General features: G+C 40.4%; 1 protein-coding gene across 1 annotated transcript in view; it reads right to left on the bottom strand.

Moving 5' to 3' along the window:
- Positions 1-2,659: 2,659 nt before the first annotated feature.
- maml2 (mastermind like transcriptional coactivator 2) overlaps positions 2,660-17,376 on the bottom strand; it is a 34,426-nt gene continuing 19,709 nt past the window's right edge. The window contains 4 exon segments of the mRNA XM_034097553.1: positions 2,660-4,115; positions 4,205-4,313; positions 4,436-4,600; positions 9,092-10,297. Of these exon segments, the coding sequence (XP_033953444.1) occupies positions 3,283-4,115; positions 4,205-4,313; positions 4,436-4,600; positions 9,092-10,297 (2,313 nt within the window). The 3' untranslated portion in view covers positions 2,660-3,282.

Below are 17,376 nucleotides of genomic sequence, written 5' to 3' on the forward strand. Positions count from 1 at the left end.
TGACAAATACAGTATACGAGAGATAAAATGTGTGGTCTTCCTGAGGAGGGAGCGGGGCCCCTCTGTGCGACGCTGTGTGTTGAAATGAGGGGTTTATAGAAAACAGCTAGGAAGAGTTTAAGCAGGTTTCAGAGTCATGTTGAGGGGTAGTGTAGAAGGCCAGGGTTTGACTGATGGCGGTGAGTTACACGGATTGTTGTCTTTTTTTTTTTTTTTTTTTTGGTGAAATAATTAAGAAACAATCAGTTATTATCTCAGTCGGGAATTGTTGTGGCAGATTCCAAAGATGTTTTTTTTGTAATGACGCAAACACTTGTTGCCTCCATTTTCACACAGTCCAGAAATGGTATGATTTGTCAATCAGCCTCTGTATGAACACACTGTATAAGCTAATGAGAAAATGATGTAGGTTGAAAGTGTTAATGGACATGTCTGAATAGGTCTAGCTGAGAGATTCATTTTTTTTTTTTTTTTTTACTTTTTAGGCAAGATGGTTGTTTTGAGTGACTAACCCAGACATTTAAAGATGAGGTTTAAAAACAGAGAAGTAAGTGATTCTTCTTGAAGCGCTCACATGTTTACATTTTCTCTAAGTAACTAGACATCACACCAACAATTATTCATTATCACAATATTTTTGATGTTTACATCATGGCTACATATTCGCATGACAGCAGTACGTTTTGAATGATCAGCCTGCCGTACATGCCCTGGGTTGAAGCCTTGGAGGGTGTCACACTGATTTTTGCCAACCAATGCTTAATTGAAAGCATTAACTTGATGAAACAATATTGATGTTGTTTTAGATCAGAGATCATGAACACTTTTTTTTAATCCTGTGTGAGAAGCCTCTTTTTAGTTTTGATTTTACTGATCATTAAATCATTTGTTGATGATGGATTAAAGACGGATAAACAGTGTTGGTGAGAACAATGCAACTAAAATGAGTGGTACACTACAGTGCTTGTATTGCACGGCTACAGAGTTTCATTTTGATGCAATGACACATTTTGTCACACAGACCTGATTTTATGCTTACTTAGTGTGTAATTGTCAGAGCATATTAGCTGTTGACTGTCATTGTAGCAGTAGAACTAATCAAACAAGTTAAAGGATTTTGTATTTAGAGTTTTCTAAATGCACATGAAATGAATTTATATTCAGTATGATCTGTTCATTTTTTTGATAGATATGTGCATGTGTTTTAGAAAAATAAATTCTGTTACATTATATCGTGCTTCATAATAATACTTTGAAATTGGCCTGAAATAAAGTATATACTTTGTGGTAATATTTTATTTGTGTGGTATTTCTTCTATCGATTAATGTGTGTGTTTGTATTTTCTAAAATGAGTTATATATGGAAGCTACCCAGCTACTGTTTAAGCTTTTGTTGTGCTCACTGTGATATCGTAAAACTGCTGTTTCTTATATTTTACATTACATTATGTGACCTAGAATCAAAAAAATAAACCTGCAAGTTCTCAATTGATTTTAAAACTGCCACATTCATTATAAACATATTACTCATGTACTTAAGTATTTATGTTGTCTTTAGCTTTGACCATCATCGCAAATATGTTCTTGCACTATATTATGAAATTGATTATGGCATACTACGTTATAACATTTCTTTATTACATTTTTAATGTGTGTAAAAAAGTGTCTAATGCATACATATTTAAACAAAAAAAAGTTCTATACAACATTTCTGTCCGACCTACCGTATGACTGATTATGAATTGTATGGTTTTTTATATGCTTTTTTCCCCCTACTTTATGGAAAACTATCTTATAGTTGTTTTATAGCACTATACCAGATTTTCTTCTGACATATTATAGTATTCTGTTGTTAATTGCTCTTTAATTGATATTCTATGGCTGTTTAATTACTTTTTAATTACATACTATGTGATGACTTTTTTATGAAATACTATCTCACGACTTTTTTTGTACTATACCATGACTTTTTGTATCACTTTCTCATGACAGACTGTACTATGATTTTTAAGACATATTAGTTGTTTTAATATCTTTTTATGACTTACTCTGCAATACTTTTTAATGACATACTATACTAGAGTTTTGTATGCGTTATATTATATACTATGTGATTACTTTTTGTGACGTCCTAAAGTATGCGTTTTTATGACTAATTACTATGACTTTTACTTTTTATAACATACTATACTATAATTCTTTAGACATATGTAATCATAATTCTATGACGTACTTTACCATGTCCATTTTGACATACAATACTAGGATTTCTTCATGACATTTTATAGACAAAAACATTTAAAATATCTTTTTAATGACACTATTGAGTTCATCTTCATGAATCTGTTTATGGAATACTATACTATGACTTCTTTAAGATCCACATTTTATTTGCGTCTTTTGTATAACATACTATATTTTGAATAGGTATACATTGTAATCACATACTATCCTATTTTTGGATATACTATGCTATACATTTTTTATGGCATACTAGGATTTTTTATTTTTACAAACTTAACGACTTATTTAAGAAATATTTGATGGTTATGACTTTTCTAAGATTCATATTACTATCACTTTAGAAAATTATTACTTTGATTGAAAAACGATATTTAAGAGACAGGCATCCCAAAAGGCAAAACGTGAACCAAATAAGCACATTTTATATATTTGTTTATTCAAATCAATTTGATTAATTACATGTATTATAATGTCTCATTACTATCCCAATACTTATTAAATATCACATGAAAAGATGAAGGGTTACATTACTTAAACTGCATCGAAAACTACCACAGATGAAAAAACATAAACAATAACTAAGAAAACATTTGTTGTGGCAAGGTTCTCCGTGTGCATGACTGAGCAAAACTTCTGAAGGTAAATAACGTCATGCTAAATAGTGGATGCAGATTTAGAAACTTAACTTGGAATACCAAGATGAACTTGAAAGCAACACAGCAATGTTTTTTTTCACAGTGTGAATTGATATGTTATCCTTTACCACAGCACTACGGCATGAATATGACAAACCATAAAAACAGTGACTGAATAGAAAAGTAGTTTCTTGATATACCAGGAATAAAATATGCAGGAGTACTAAGGACAGAACACAAATTCCTTTCACAGTTATTACCATACAAAACAATACAGTATACTTGGATAACAAATAATATGAGTTTATAAAATTCCATTTAAACATTATTTACAAATGTTCCCCCTAACACCCATAATCTCTATACTCTGAGCTGCGGGTTGATAGCAATCTGTGACCCAAATTCACGAGTGACTGCCCAGAATCTCATCCAAATTTATATCTTTCATCCAATCATCATTGCCTGAGCCAGACTTGAGCAGAGAGTCTATGAAGTCTGAGTCTGTGTTGATCCCTGGAACTGTGTTGTCTCCCTCAGGGAGGAAGTCAAAGGTCAGACGGTTGGCCCGGTTATTCTGGTAGCTGCTAGAGCCGGGCTCTGCAAAGTTCCCTGCTGGTACCCTCTGTTCAGGAGAGGCCTGGTTCAGGGTCCCCATTGTTGATGGAGATCCCATCATCGGCTGGTTTGGTCTTGGAACTGTGTCTCTTAGCAAAGGGTTAAGAGGGAGCATCCCAATGTCTGGTGCTACCTGGTTTTGAGGGCCGATGTGCCTCTGTTGGTAGGGGTGGGTTGGCATGTCCAGCTGCCCACCCTGAGACTGGAGGGGATTGGGTAACCGTCTAACAAGTCCAGTTGTCACTTGCTTGTTGGCTGAGCCCCAGCCCATGTTAACATTTTTCATCAAGCCTCCGAGGGCCTGTCCTGGGACCCCTGAGGAATGCAGGTCAGCTGTTCTCGGCTGCTGTACACCTGCTACATTGTTCATCCCAAAAGAATTTCCGTGTGTGCTTGGCCCCAAGAACCTAGCTTTATTTTGATTGAGTCCAATTCGATTCTGATTGTTATGCTGCTGGAATTGACCAATACAGGGATTCGGACGAAGGTCAGTCCCGATACCAAACCTGCGGTCCGATGGTGGCTGACTCATCTTCGGGCCGGGCCCATTTGGGAGGTGACAGGACATAGACTGTAGGTCATTCTCAGGCCCATTGCTGGAAGACTGGGAGGAGTTTTGACCTAGAAAGATATATTAAGAAAAACTGATTATATTTATGGTTGCTTATTTTTAATTCAAACCCTTCCCACTAATGAAAACTGCACATTACCTGTGAAGAGGTTTCCTTGCTGAACTCCCACCATACTTCTTGACTGCTTGTAATCAGGTGGCGGTCTTGTAAGATGACGATTAAACTGATCATGTGCATTGTCCTTATCCTGAAAAAGGAAAGACAAAGTTGTGAATACTTATTATGTGATTAATCAATTCTGCCGAATTCTCTCAAAGTCTGAAGTGCTTATTAATTAGTCAAAGCAGTGTGATGTAAGAGGCCTCTTACTGAATTGCTAATAGTGAGCTGTTGTTGAGCAAGCTGTCTCTGCATGGCCTGAGTTTTGGCAGCGCCTTTTAGCTGGTTAATGGGCACCGGGGGCCGTGGCTGCGTCTGGGCTGACATGACTCCTAAACTTCCATTGGTGGGCAGCCTCGGACCAGGAGGAACCCCCTAAAAGAAAATAACACACATTGTTTTAAAATTAGGGTGAATACACGTACTTCTTTATATATGTATTTTTGCCTGGTAATTGGAGCCAAGTACTATGAAATCTGTTGGAAAACACAAAAACCAAAACATAGCAATACTACAAGTTGTCCACTAGAGGGCAAAACTCTACAAGACATCTTAGACCAGTGTCAAAGATGCTATTCAACCTCCAGAATGTGGTCAAGGCTACTCCCTCTGCAGATGAAAAAGGGAGACTTTGGAGAGAGGCTTTTTTTGGAAGGGGGAGTATGAGCCCTCCTCAAGGCCTGCTTCTCCCTTGATAATTGTGTTTAAAGAGAGTGGAAAGAATCCCTGAGACAGCAAGAAATGTGTGCCAATGGGGAGTTAAGCGCCAGCACCATGACTACCTCCATTTAATAAGCTCTCCTTTTCTGATCACGGTGTTGTGTTTGGCACGGAGGCATTCCATCCACTAGAAATCCATTTGGCTACTGACACGATCACACTGATTAAAATGTTGTAGTCCGCAGCACTCAAATAAAATTGAGAACTAGTGTTTTGTTTGAAGTCTTTTCCTGAACATATGCTATTGCAGATAAGCTTTCACCATTGCTCTGTTTGAGATGTTATATGTCCTTGTAATGTATATTGTCGTAGCGTTTTTAGGCGGCTGTACGCACCATCCCTGCACTGCAAGTAAAACCTATCCTTCTTGTGGACACAAGGACACTCATAACGCTCAAGCTTCACCCAAGTGCAAGCATTTGTCATGAAGGAGGGTAATGTGCACCAAATCCAAGTCAACACACCCTGTGTATACATGTCAGTCATTGTGTTGACTTAAAATGTTTCCCAGGGTGAAATGGATTAGAAATGTAACGGTGCATTTAGCAGGAGCTATTACTTAGAAGAAAGATTCTTTGCAGGGTGAATCCCTACAGGGAGGTGACTCTGTGGTCCCGGGGAGGAAAACAGAAAAAAAGAGAGGGAAGTAAATGTATATGTGCGTGTACGTGTGAAGGGAAGTTGAAACTCATCAGGAGTCACAAGCCATTTCACATGAGCTAATATTCGCCTTCTCGTCGAGTTTCAACCCACACAGCAAACCGAGCATGGCAATGAGGTTACACAGGGACTAAAACATCAAAACAGTGGTTTCTCCTGTTACTGGCTTTGATTCCCTGTATCCAGTTATGGAGACGATGAGAAATGGTGAGTATCACACACATTTCCCCCGCAGAGTCGCAATAGAGGGAGTTTATTCCATCTTTGTTGTGAGAAAAACCCAATGAGGGGTGTTTTAGCGTGTACAATACTCTCTGTCATCCCGATGTGTCATAAAGCTGTTTTCCATGTTTTCCCCCCCTCTCGTTCTTCACAAGCTTGTTGTTAATGAATACCACATGTGGCTCCAGCCTCATGGAAGGAGCGGAGTGATATAGTCTCCCATCCTGCGGCAGCGCAGGCAGCTGACAGTGATCCAGGCCCAGCCTTGCCGGCTCTCACACTGCACTTCCTCCAGCCTGGACTCAGGACGCTGTCCCTGGGGACCGCCTCGGCATCTGGACTTGGCCGCGGTTCCCTTTCCCAGGAAACAAGCACTCCCTTCACAGCACTGCCGGAGTGACCCGGTAGGCTAAACCCCCTTGGCCCCACTCTTATCCTAACTGAGGGATGTGGTGCCACAAGATTATCAACAAAAGCTGAGGAGTCATTATTTACTGCGAGCAAGCCTTTTCTTAAGTTGTAATTTGGGGTTCTGTGTTGTGAGTAAGGAAAGCACTCTCTTCTGCAGACAAGGAAAGTGCATACTCTTGTGCAGCCTTACAGGGGAATCTGTATTAGCTGAAGCTATTCACTGGATGATGAAATTGCTGCCAAATGCCTGTCTTCACAGAAGTAGAAGTCACTCTGGATACAAGTCTGTAGAAAATGTGTATGAATCTATCAAGACGAGTATACACAGTGTACAGCTTTAATGGCACTGAAAGTCAAATATGGAAAAAGGTAAACCTCTTATTAGGTCTCGCATTGATCAGAATACATATATTATTACAATTATTCAAGTAATTAGATAACACATTGATTGAATATCCATATATTATGGAGGCCGTTCCATATAACAGGTCTAATCCCCATTGTAAAAATGTAAATTATAAAATAATTTTTGGTGAAAAGGGGTAAAAACCTCCATTTATGCTAGAAAACAAAGACTGTTTTTAATATATGCTGTATTGCAATCAATCGCCTACAAGTCCATACAGATTTTAGAATTTTTTTGAGTAAACCAATATGTTTCTGATTTTATTTCAGACGTTATAAATACCAAATAACTGTAAAGAATTTCACAACACCAGGATTGCTGTCGCTGCCATGTCATGGAACCCACACAAGTTGTCTTTCTTTATATTAAACGCACAACACAGCTATACTGATGTGACTAGCTAAATTGTGTCCTTGAAATAGCATTGCCAACCAACCACAGTAACTCAGGTTTCATAATGCATTAGTGTCCTCTCCTGTAAGCTGCCAGAGAATGTTTTTGTATGTGTGTGTGTGTGTGTCGTGTGTGTGTGTGTGTGACGTGTGACGTGTGTGACCTCACAGCTAGAAAGTTGCAGAGTGGTGTATTTGAATGTTGACATGTTTGACTCAGCAACCGATTATTAAACAGCAGTAGCTTCAAACAAGCACTAAAGCCCACATCTCTGGCTGGTTTTTAAAAGAGAATGTCCTCAGCTTCACAGAGTGAGAGGGAGCCCACTGCTCGTTGCTAGCGTTACACAGGGGATTCAAGGCACTCTTTCAGGACCTTTATTTCCCTGGCATTACTAATTCAATTCACTGTGGGAAGAGACTCCACTCCTCGCTCCTCTCAGTGAGCTGTCCCTTCCTCATTACCTAGACTTTTAACCCCGTCCATGCCGACTGCAAAAGACACACACAATCAGCTTTTTTAAAGACTTGTTCTAAGATTATAAGAGGGCTCTTCTTCACAATTCCTATGCTAGGTTTATGTTTTCATATATTATGTGTTCCAACAAACTGAGCTTTTACTTTCAGGAAATGTACGCTTTGAAAAAGTGTTTTAATAATTTATCAAAATCAATTTAAAGCTTTTCAATTCATATCCAGCTCTTCTACGTCTCTGAAAAGGTTAACTATGAAATGCTGTTTTCTTTAATGCTTATCACTTGTTTATTAAACGTGTTATATTCGGTTAAAAAGCACAAACATATTACCACTGATACATTATTATTTCATCACTATTGCTAGTACTCATGTGTATGTATGGTGTATATACAACATTTTTGATTTTTCCCACATGGATAGAAAACTTGTGATAATGTAGATTTTTAAAAAGGGACATGTTTTGTTGAGAGTGTAAGTGGCTCTCTGACACCGTAGTGGTAAAACCGGCTCTGTTTTAACCGTGTGTGATGATGTGTTTGCCTTCCTACCTTGTTTACTTCCATCTCTGAATAACTCCCTTCTTCTCCCCCTCCTCCCAGTCACTCAAGCACTTCCCTTGATCTGTAAAGGTTATGAGAGCTCTCTCGTGTGGCTCGCATTATCATTTCACACAAAGACAGCCGCAGATACTGTTAGAGCAAAAAGGAAAGAGGGGACGGTCTAAATCTACACAATCATAACAAATCAGTGGCTCAACCTCCGGCACTAGGCTAAGCAGATTACTGTCATTTCCCACCACTTGTCCCTTGTAGCTAACAACCTCCAATTAGCAAATCCTGCTGTGCATATCTGTGCGCTGACGGGGAGCCACCATGACAAGCAGAGACATTAGAAGTCCTGCATGTTAATCTACCATGCTCTGGCAATCTGTGTCATCGTCGCAACACTTCCAGGGGAAATATATTCAAGGGAGTCACAACAGCAAAGGCACAGTCAAGCAGCTCGAACAATGACAATAAGATCCCAAAACAAACAGCGATGCATTGTTACTGTTCAGACGGCAGCTTGGCTGCTGCGGGGAAACTGAGGGAACCGATTGATGAGGGAACAAAGTGAGCTTGACTGCACTGCATCATGTTACTATACCTTCAGTAAACAAGTGATACTATTTACTTGGTATATAGGGCGTAACAAGATCCCACAACCCAGTTAGAAATAAAACCAGACAGGACATTTGTAATTATACAAAATGTACCTTTAAGTCATTGCACTGTATTAGGACACTTAAGATTTTGGTTACTGCCCTTAATGTACCTAATAACTTAACTACACTACCTCTGTTGTATTTTATTATAAAGCGTGATGGTGGCACATGTATTCCGAAATCCTTGCGACTCTAATGCCATATATATGATAAACTCATATATAAAGTTAGATGTAAAGTATGTCTTTAGAAGGCTTTGCAGCTTAAATTCAGGGACTGTAATTCCGTGCTCCTCTTTAGTTTTGGGCATGGTCAAAATTGCTCAGTCAACATTTGGAGATGTTCACCTGAGAGCAAGAGTGTACTTGTCTTACCTGTCGCTGTTGTGCTAGTTTGAAGGGCAGCCCTGAGGGAACCGGCTTGGGCGGCAGGCAGAGAGTCCCTGCCGTGGAGATCTGCTGGTTCTGAAAGTGGAGGGATGGATGGGGCTGATTCTGGACGGTTGACAGCGACTGTTGCGGCTGTGCCTTGTTCACAGAGTTCCCCATAATGGGCATCGGTTGGCTGGCAGAATGGGGTGCTTTAGGGCTGAAGTGCAAGGTGGGTTTGGTGCTGAGAATCTTCATGTCCAAATGATGGGAGCCGTTGTGGCCATTTGACTTGAAGAGGCAGTTGTTGATCCCTTTACTTTGAGGGCCAATCCTCTGCTGGTTGAGCTGGGCCGGGCTGGAGACCTTGTCCTGGGGGAAGGCGCTGGTGGAGGAGTTGGTACTCATGGCAGGAGCCCAGTTGGTCAATCCTGCAGGTGGTGTTTGATGGTGGTGATGGAGCAGAGTGCTTGGCTGTTGCTGGTTTGCTGCCATCTGCTTCAGCTGCTCTGCGTGGGATATCTCTGGCCAGCAGGGCAGAGCTCTCGGGTGTCCTGCCTGATTGTTAGCTTTCTGCGACGAGGTGGTAGTAGGGGTGCTGGTCAACGTGAAAGAGGGTCCCGCTGAGGCTGGTCGAAGCTGTGGCGAGCCACCGTGAATTGGGCCAAAGTCTGGGGAGTGCTCCATCTTTATGGGCCTATCCAATGGGGGACACAGATTCCTGGCTGTTCCCGCCGAGCTCGGCCGACCAAGGTCCAAACCGAATGTATCATCCTGCTTCAGCATCTTCTCAAACTCCAGGTCATTCAACGTTGGAACTGTCTTTGTCAGCTCGTCAAAAAGATCCTGGAGGTCTGGGTCAATCTGACCACCGCCTTCATCTTTGAAGTCAAAGATCATCTCTGCGTTTGACTGGCCACAAGACTGCACCTCAATGGGCTCTTTTTTCATTTCTTTCAGGGTCATGTTGAATATGTCTGACCCCACTCCATGGGGCATCATGTAATTCTTCCTCTGCATGCCCATGGTTGAGGAGCCTTGCAGGGAATGAGACTGGGTTAAGTTATGGTTACAGGGTCCATGTCCCAGGCCACCCGTATCCATACGGACTCGCTTAAAGTCAGATCCAGAGAAACCACACGAGAGCCCATTCTGCTTTGATGCGTGTGCTGGTGCATGGCCCTCAATCTTCCTGCGCAAAGATCCTTGAAGCTGAAAGACACAACAGAATGGAGATTTAAAAACACTTCAGAAACACCTCATATTCATTTCATTAATATATTATTTACAGGGTAAGTGTTTTTCTAAAAAATATCTCAACGGTAATGGAGTCTGAATTTCAATAGAAGACTTACCCACAAGAAAACATTTTCCTAACAAGGTTTTTAATTTCTCCACTTTATTCAAAAGCTGTCTCGTGAGCCAATTTGAATTGTGGTGATAGAGTGGATGCATTACATTTGACATCACCATGTAAATTCATTCAATTTCACAATGTGCTCCCCGGGCCTAAAGATGCTGCATACTAGGCCCGCTTGGGACATTTAGGAAGATTACTTTTATTAATAGACAGTGTTTTTTTATGTGGAATACATTTTGATTTTAAAACAGTGATGTCTAAAATGCTTTATTCTGACATAAATCACAGAGTCGTGTTACATTGTAAAAATTATTCAAATAATACTTTACATTTAATATATAGTTGTATTGAAACACTTCCCATGCATGGATGAGGTAAAGTGTTTTGATAGAATGTAGATGGTGTGCAGAGGATGGGCTGTAAAGATAAGTAGGAATCTAATACAGTCGACAGACTGCAGAGAAGAATAGGGTCTTTGTTTCCCTCATTTGCATACATCATTTTTTTTCTTCCATTGTGCTTCGTTAGATAGCGGAGTTTCTCCTTTGTGGCTGAGATTCTGCTTAACATGCTGCTGCAGAAACCTGACTTCCTTGTGTCCTATCTGGTTGTCTTCATTTAAGGTAATGAGCATATCCACATGACTCAAAGCTGTAACCACTCACTAACCAAAAAACTGAAGCATTAAACACACGTAACAAAATGTGCATGTTATTATATGAAACATAGATTATTTATACATTGAGGAGCAGATTGTCATGTCAACAAAACAAAGGAGGTTTTTCCTCCGCGCGAGTCTAGAAGTCCTTAGACATGTTCTCGCTGGTATTAATTACAGGCACAGGGTTGTGTACATATAGAAAAGGCTGATTATCTGACTATCTTTTAACGTAGCGCCTGCATGGAAACTCAAAGGCTTGGATTGCACACCAACCTGAGCACAGACAGGAGAGGAGTGTGTTGCATATTTCACAGTGGGAACACATTTGAGTCATTTCCACCTGCTGGCACACATTACGTTAAGATGATTCATAGCCTGAGGGTTTGGAGTGTGTCCTGCAGTTCACTACATTTCCACTCGGTTTGCGTCTGTATTACTGCTGCTAATGCTCCGATCAATTGTTCAGAGATATATCTTCACATTTTAATCATACATACAAACACATCTGTGATTCACCAAGCTAATAAGTGTGTATGCTTTTCCACGTATCGAATGGATGTGGATGATTATGTTGATGGTGGTGTTGTACTGAGAGTGGGAGGGATACTAAATTGATCAATTCTATTCAGAGCATCACAGCAGTGGCTTTGCATGTAGCACGGTAAGTAGAAGCTGTTGTACTTCTCATTAGTGCAGAACATTTTCTAAAGCATTATCTTGAGTTGCTGTTTTTTTATGCATGCACTTAATACATGAATGGTAACCTGGAAATATATCTATATGTTTGCACTTGGTACTTTCTGGAGCTTTACAACAACATGTGTGACGGTAGAAGAAAAAGATTACGTTCATGGAAGAAAAAGAGAGAGCTGGAGTGTGTGAATAATGTCAAAGTCAAGCAAGGGTGACCAACGCGTTTGTCAACTCCAGAATATGTTGCCCCTGTAGTACTGCAGCTGGAGGAGAACCCAGTTTCAACACTCTAGATGGTGCATTAAAGGTCCCTCGACCAAATCATCTTAATTACATGTTACTCTTAAAATAGTCCCTTTTTTTACAACTGTGTTATAATATGTAGAGAATTACTTTTTACCAAACAAAACAAAGTTGACAAATGATTTGTTATAAATCACCTTACTCAAGACTTTGACCTAACAAATACTGAAATGCATGGAAATACATCGTTTTCCATGTATACTTTATCGATTAACTATTAATCAAAAATGCACAATATTTCATTTTGATCCAACCCTATTTGAAACACATATTAGTAACATTATATGTTATCAATGGGCTAACAAATAAATAAAAGGATATGGTTATTTTAGTGTAGTGTTACTCTGTCTTTGACATTCTTTTCATATAAGCTTAGTTAGCATTTTGTTTATGAAAAATTAAGTGGACAATGCATTACTTGCAGAGAAGCAACTTGTATTTTGATTTTAAAAGTACTCTGCCACTAAAGTTTGCCTCAGTCGAAAAAAGTTCTTACAAGAGACTCAAAAGACAGAAATCTTGTCAGATGATGTAATGACTGGATAGACGAGGCCAAGCTTATACGGAGTATTAAAGAGACACATACAATTTTAACTTGGAGATGGTCCACGATTTCATTACAAAAGGTCTCGTTCTCTAGCTCCTTTTCACCATTTTCACTGAGATCCAGACCATTAAACATTGTGCGTCTCTATAGGCTACTGGACATCTGTTTTCCTCCCAATGCAGATGAAAACAGGCCCTCCAGTGTGTGCAGCTCATGCACACACTCTCCCCTACCAGAGGGCTCTTTCTGTGGAAGACAGACAGGAGCACTCCTCGTGGTTCAAGGCACTGTCTGAGAAAACACATCATGAATTATGCAGAGGACAGTGGATGCGTTGCAAAAAGCCATTGAGAGGCTGGGTTGCCTCACTACTGCCTGTGTGCCATAGAAACGGACTCAAGTCAAGAGCAGTTCTTCGTTGAAATTCAAAAGCTTTTAAAGGAGTGAAATCATGGTTTTGTCAAGGTTAGATCAATGTCATGTGTGTAAACTTCATTTAGGTACCAAAAAACATATACTTTTTAGATTTAAATTATTTCTCAAATAAAGGACCATCCTGATCACGCAGCACTCAGAAGCAGTGGCCTCTTAGCTGGCCTGAAATCCTCTTGACAGATCTCCATGTGATCTGAAAATAGATTTTCTGATTAACATTTAATGAGCTTAGAAGCTCTGAATCACTTTGAAAGTGACTCCTGCTGCATGAGAGGTTTAAACATATGTGTTATATACTAATATTCTTAGAGATGGAGGAATTACTGCTGGTTTTCTGTGCTGTTAATACGCAACTTCCCTACTATCGGGGTTCAATTTGCAGTAAGCAGAACTTTCATTCAAATATGTTTTTATTATTACAAAACCAAAGCCAACAAAAATAATCTCACGGCTACAAGAACGAGAACAATAACACAGTGTTTTACAGATTTTAACGAGGTGCAACTTTTTTTGGAAGCCATCCAAACTGTGTGCTATTTTACTGTGGACAATTTCCGAGAAAATAAGCTTAATAAAACCAGAATGGATTTCACTTTTGAGCATAACCATTTGGATGCTGCTTATCGATGCTCTTTGACTGTGGCAGTGAGGAACCTGACCTTGGCCCTGTCAACAGAGGCTATCTATTCCTGGGAGCTGGAGGGCTGCTAGCTTGTGTCAAGCTGAGCAGTGTGGTGATGCTGAGCACTGTGGATGGGGCTCCGGGTGAGCCATCACAGGGACGCAACACCAGGCCTCTTGGTACCATCTGTCAGTCCGGTGGCACAGTCCTCCGAGCCTAGCATACTTGAAGGGTATAGGTTTACAAGTGTTCGAAGGTTTTGTGTTTGAGTGTGACTCACCAAAAGAACGAGCTCACCAGCCTTTAATCTATTCACCAGAGCCCTGAAACATGTTGCATTTCGCTCCAGCGAGAGTTAGAAACCCTCCTCGAGGCATTTGACATGGGAAAAACAGCCCCCAAAAATAAAAGGAATAAATACGACTATTGTGTTCCTAGGGAGACATAATATTTATGTGGTTCTGCAGGTTGTATACTGTTGCGAGAGGGGGTTTCAGCTCTTTATTGCCAGATAAGAAACAAGAGCCCTCAGACCAGAATGCTGAGAAAGTGTAAAGGGCTCATTTTAATTAAAGGGTCTCTACTAGCCGTCTTAAGCTGTGAGCGATTATATTATATCCAGAGAAATTGAATTAAAACATCCTGGATAACTTGAAATGTTTAATTAAGCTGAGGCTGTGATACAGTATGTTCATTCACAAGGCAAAGTATAGTTCCAGTTGAATCAGGTCAGGGCGGCTGACAGATTCTGCTTAGTCGTTCCTGTATCCCTGATTATTGCTTCTGAATCCCCGTTTGTTACCAAGTCATGGCTTTAATTTCAGGTAAGAGAGAGATGGACGACACAACACGAATAATCAAGATTAGATGCTATACAAACAGCATTCTAGTTCTAGTTCAAACAGAGCTTTCATATGTTTTGCCTTGAAGTTATAATATAAAGACTATATTTGCCTTGCACTAAGAATAACTGAACACTAAGGCAGCAACAAACAGCTGAACGTGTCTGTAAAAAAGTGCCACACCAGCATATATAAGGTGTGTTTTTTTAATAATCCAGCAGGAAATACTGAACTAGATATCTATTGAAGCAATGTGTGGCAGAGATATTAGATAGCTGCCTCATGGAAATCTTGGCAGCTACTTTTGGCATTACATTTAAATATCTTTGTAAGGTTTTGGTGGATGATTAATGTCTGACAAAAGGATACCATTGGTAGCCTTTATAAGTCAATTATTAAAAAAAGCGTTTATAACTGAAAACACTGGGACATCTAACAAATGACACATATTTAATCTGTTTCTATTGGGCAAGTGCCATAAGGTTGCACAGGGATGCAAGGCAAGGTTCATGGTGTGCTTCCCTAATCAGGCTGGCGCGGGTTGGGACAAAGCAGCACACTGCAGAGGTGGGCTACTTTTGGCTCATCAGCACTTTGCATCCCCGCAGTTCCTGACACAGTTGTATTAGATTGAGGCTGCCCTCCAGAGAGCAGGCAGGAGAGAAGGATGAGCAGCAGCGGCGGCAGCAGGGAGAAAAAAAGAGAAGCAGCTTTGTGGCAGCCTCTGGGAAATGGGAAGAGATGATAAGAGCTCCTTTGAAGAGAAATCATCCATTATGTTTACTGAAGGCAGATTTTTTTAACAGCTAATGTAGCTCAGCTCCGACATTCCATGGAGAAACTTGCTATTTGAATAAAACGCAGCTTGCACACAAAGAAACAAATCCTGTTGGAGACACTTCCCGTTCAAATATCAGCTCTCCATTATCCAAATGTAAAGTGTAAAAGCTGGCATTCCAATCAGCTCTGGCTTTGGCATGTGCTTTGTTCTGAGTCAAGCAGATGAGTTTAATGTGATGTCCTCGGGGCTGAGGGAGGCAGGAGGAAGCTGCCCCGAAAATATGCATGGACCCCAGAAGAAAATATGTAGGGCCCCTCACTGCACACCCATTACAACACTGACGGTACACTGCTGTCGGATTGTTTGATTCATTAGAAAAACTGATTTTAATCTACTTTTTTTAAACAGTGGTTTTATTTTTGTTTTTATATTATTCACATTTATGCAAATAATTCAGGACAGGTCGAAGGATAATAATGGTTAAATAGCAACAATTCCAAATATTGTATTGCATAATATTGTGTATACTATTGAGAAAAATCATAGCCACAAACGAGTATTGGTCTTCTTCATTCATATATTTAATGACCTTCCCCCATATATTTTGTATTTCTTTGTATTTAAAATCTTATAATTTAGCATATGTGAATGTGATGTAGTCTTTTCATGGAGTAATTATTTCAAAACAGCTTGACAACTGTTGACAACTGTTTACAACTTGACCCCCGCCCCACTGTTAATATCTGAAAACCCAAATGATTATTGATGGTCAGATATTGAATGGCCAATTGTAAATTGAGTATAATCGTGTCATCATGTCAGGGGGAGTTCAAGAGCTGCGGCTCCTGCAGGCCCTCAAATACCTAGGATGACATGATAGCAGTGAAGTGATCCTGGGAACAAATATGGGGTGTGTGAGTGTGTGTGTAGGGGGGGGTAGGCCAGCTCTGTCAAGGCATCACCGCAGCACCAGCTAGGCCACGCCACTGCAGACCTACCACAGGTCACCAACATCGCAGTGACAAGCCGTCACATCCCATCACCCACGGCCATGTGGCTCACAGAGCTCCTGACACTGCCGTCGCCTCCCATCCGCGTGTCATTCTTAACCACAGAGACATCTACCGTGGAGGGCTGAGGGGGGGCTCCCTGGACTCTGGAGCAATCCCATGCAGCACGCATCACCGTGGCTCCTTCAGTAAAAGGGATCCCTTCAATAAGTGATTTAAAGTGGGAAAACTACAGGACGTGTTCGCATGCACTGGCCCGAACATGTTGAGCCACTGAAAAGTCTTTTCCAGGGTTTAACTGCCACATCCTGATCTTTAGACACCGCATCATTTGTCCTATTGAAGACAGCTTTGTCTTCACTTAGTCATCTTTTGAGAGAGAAACGCAATGGACAGGAAGACGCCCCACCATTTAACAAGCCCAGAGCGAGTCACACATTACCGTACAGCTCCTTCCTTCCAACTGCATAATAGACTAAGCTGCCACTGTAACGCTGTGGGTTTATTCAGTTAGCTTAAAACGCTCATTCCTGCATTACCTATCAGCTGGAAACACCCTCTTTCAGCTCTCACCATTCCAATCCACATCTAAAGTGCTACACTGAAAATTAAAGGACACGCTGAGTCTACCATGATGACATGTTTCTTTAAATTGGTGTACTGCATGCGCACTTACATGCCAGTGGCATAAGATTAACTATTTCTAGGCTGGGAAACTGCTTGAGGGTGTGAGGAGGTTAACATAAAGCATAACATGAAATGATTCTTAACAGCAAAGGCTTCGGGGTGAGATATCAATCCCTGCAGACACTAGAGGTCACTGTGAACAATGTCATCCTCAAGCAAATACGTTGGATGTTATAAATACTTATATAATATACAACAATATAGAAGGTAATAACAGCACTAAAAGAATGGGTATTTATGTGGAGTTACAAGACATGGGTTAACACATTCAAGTTCCATAGGTGGTTGTGTGTTTTTAATCACAGTACTCAACAATGTATTGAATTCAGAGGTGAGAATAACATGGGAAA

This window comes from Pseudochaenichthys georgianus, chromosome 13 (genome assembly GCF_902827115.2).
Source record: "Pseudochaenichthys georgianus chromosome 13, fPseGeo1.2, whole genome shotgun sequence".
In the NCBI taxonomy this organism is placed as follows: Eukaryota; Metazoa; Chordata; class Actinopteri; order Perciformes; family Channichthyidae; genus Pseudochaenichthys; species Pseudochaenichthys georgianus.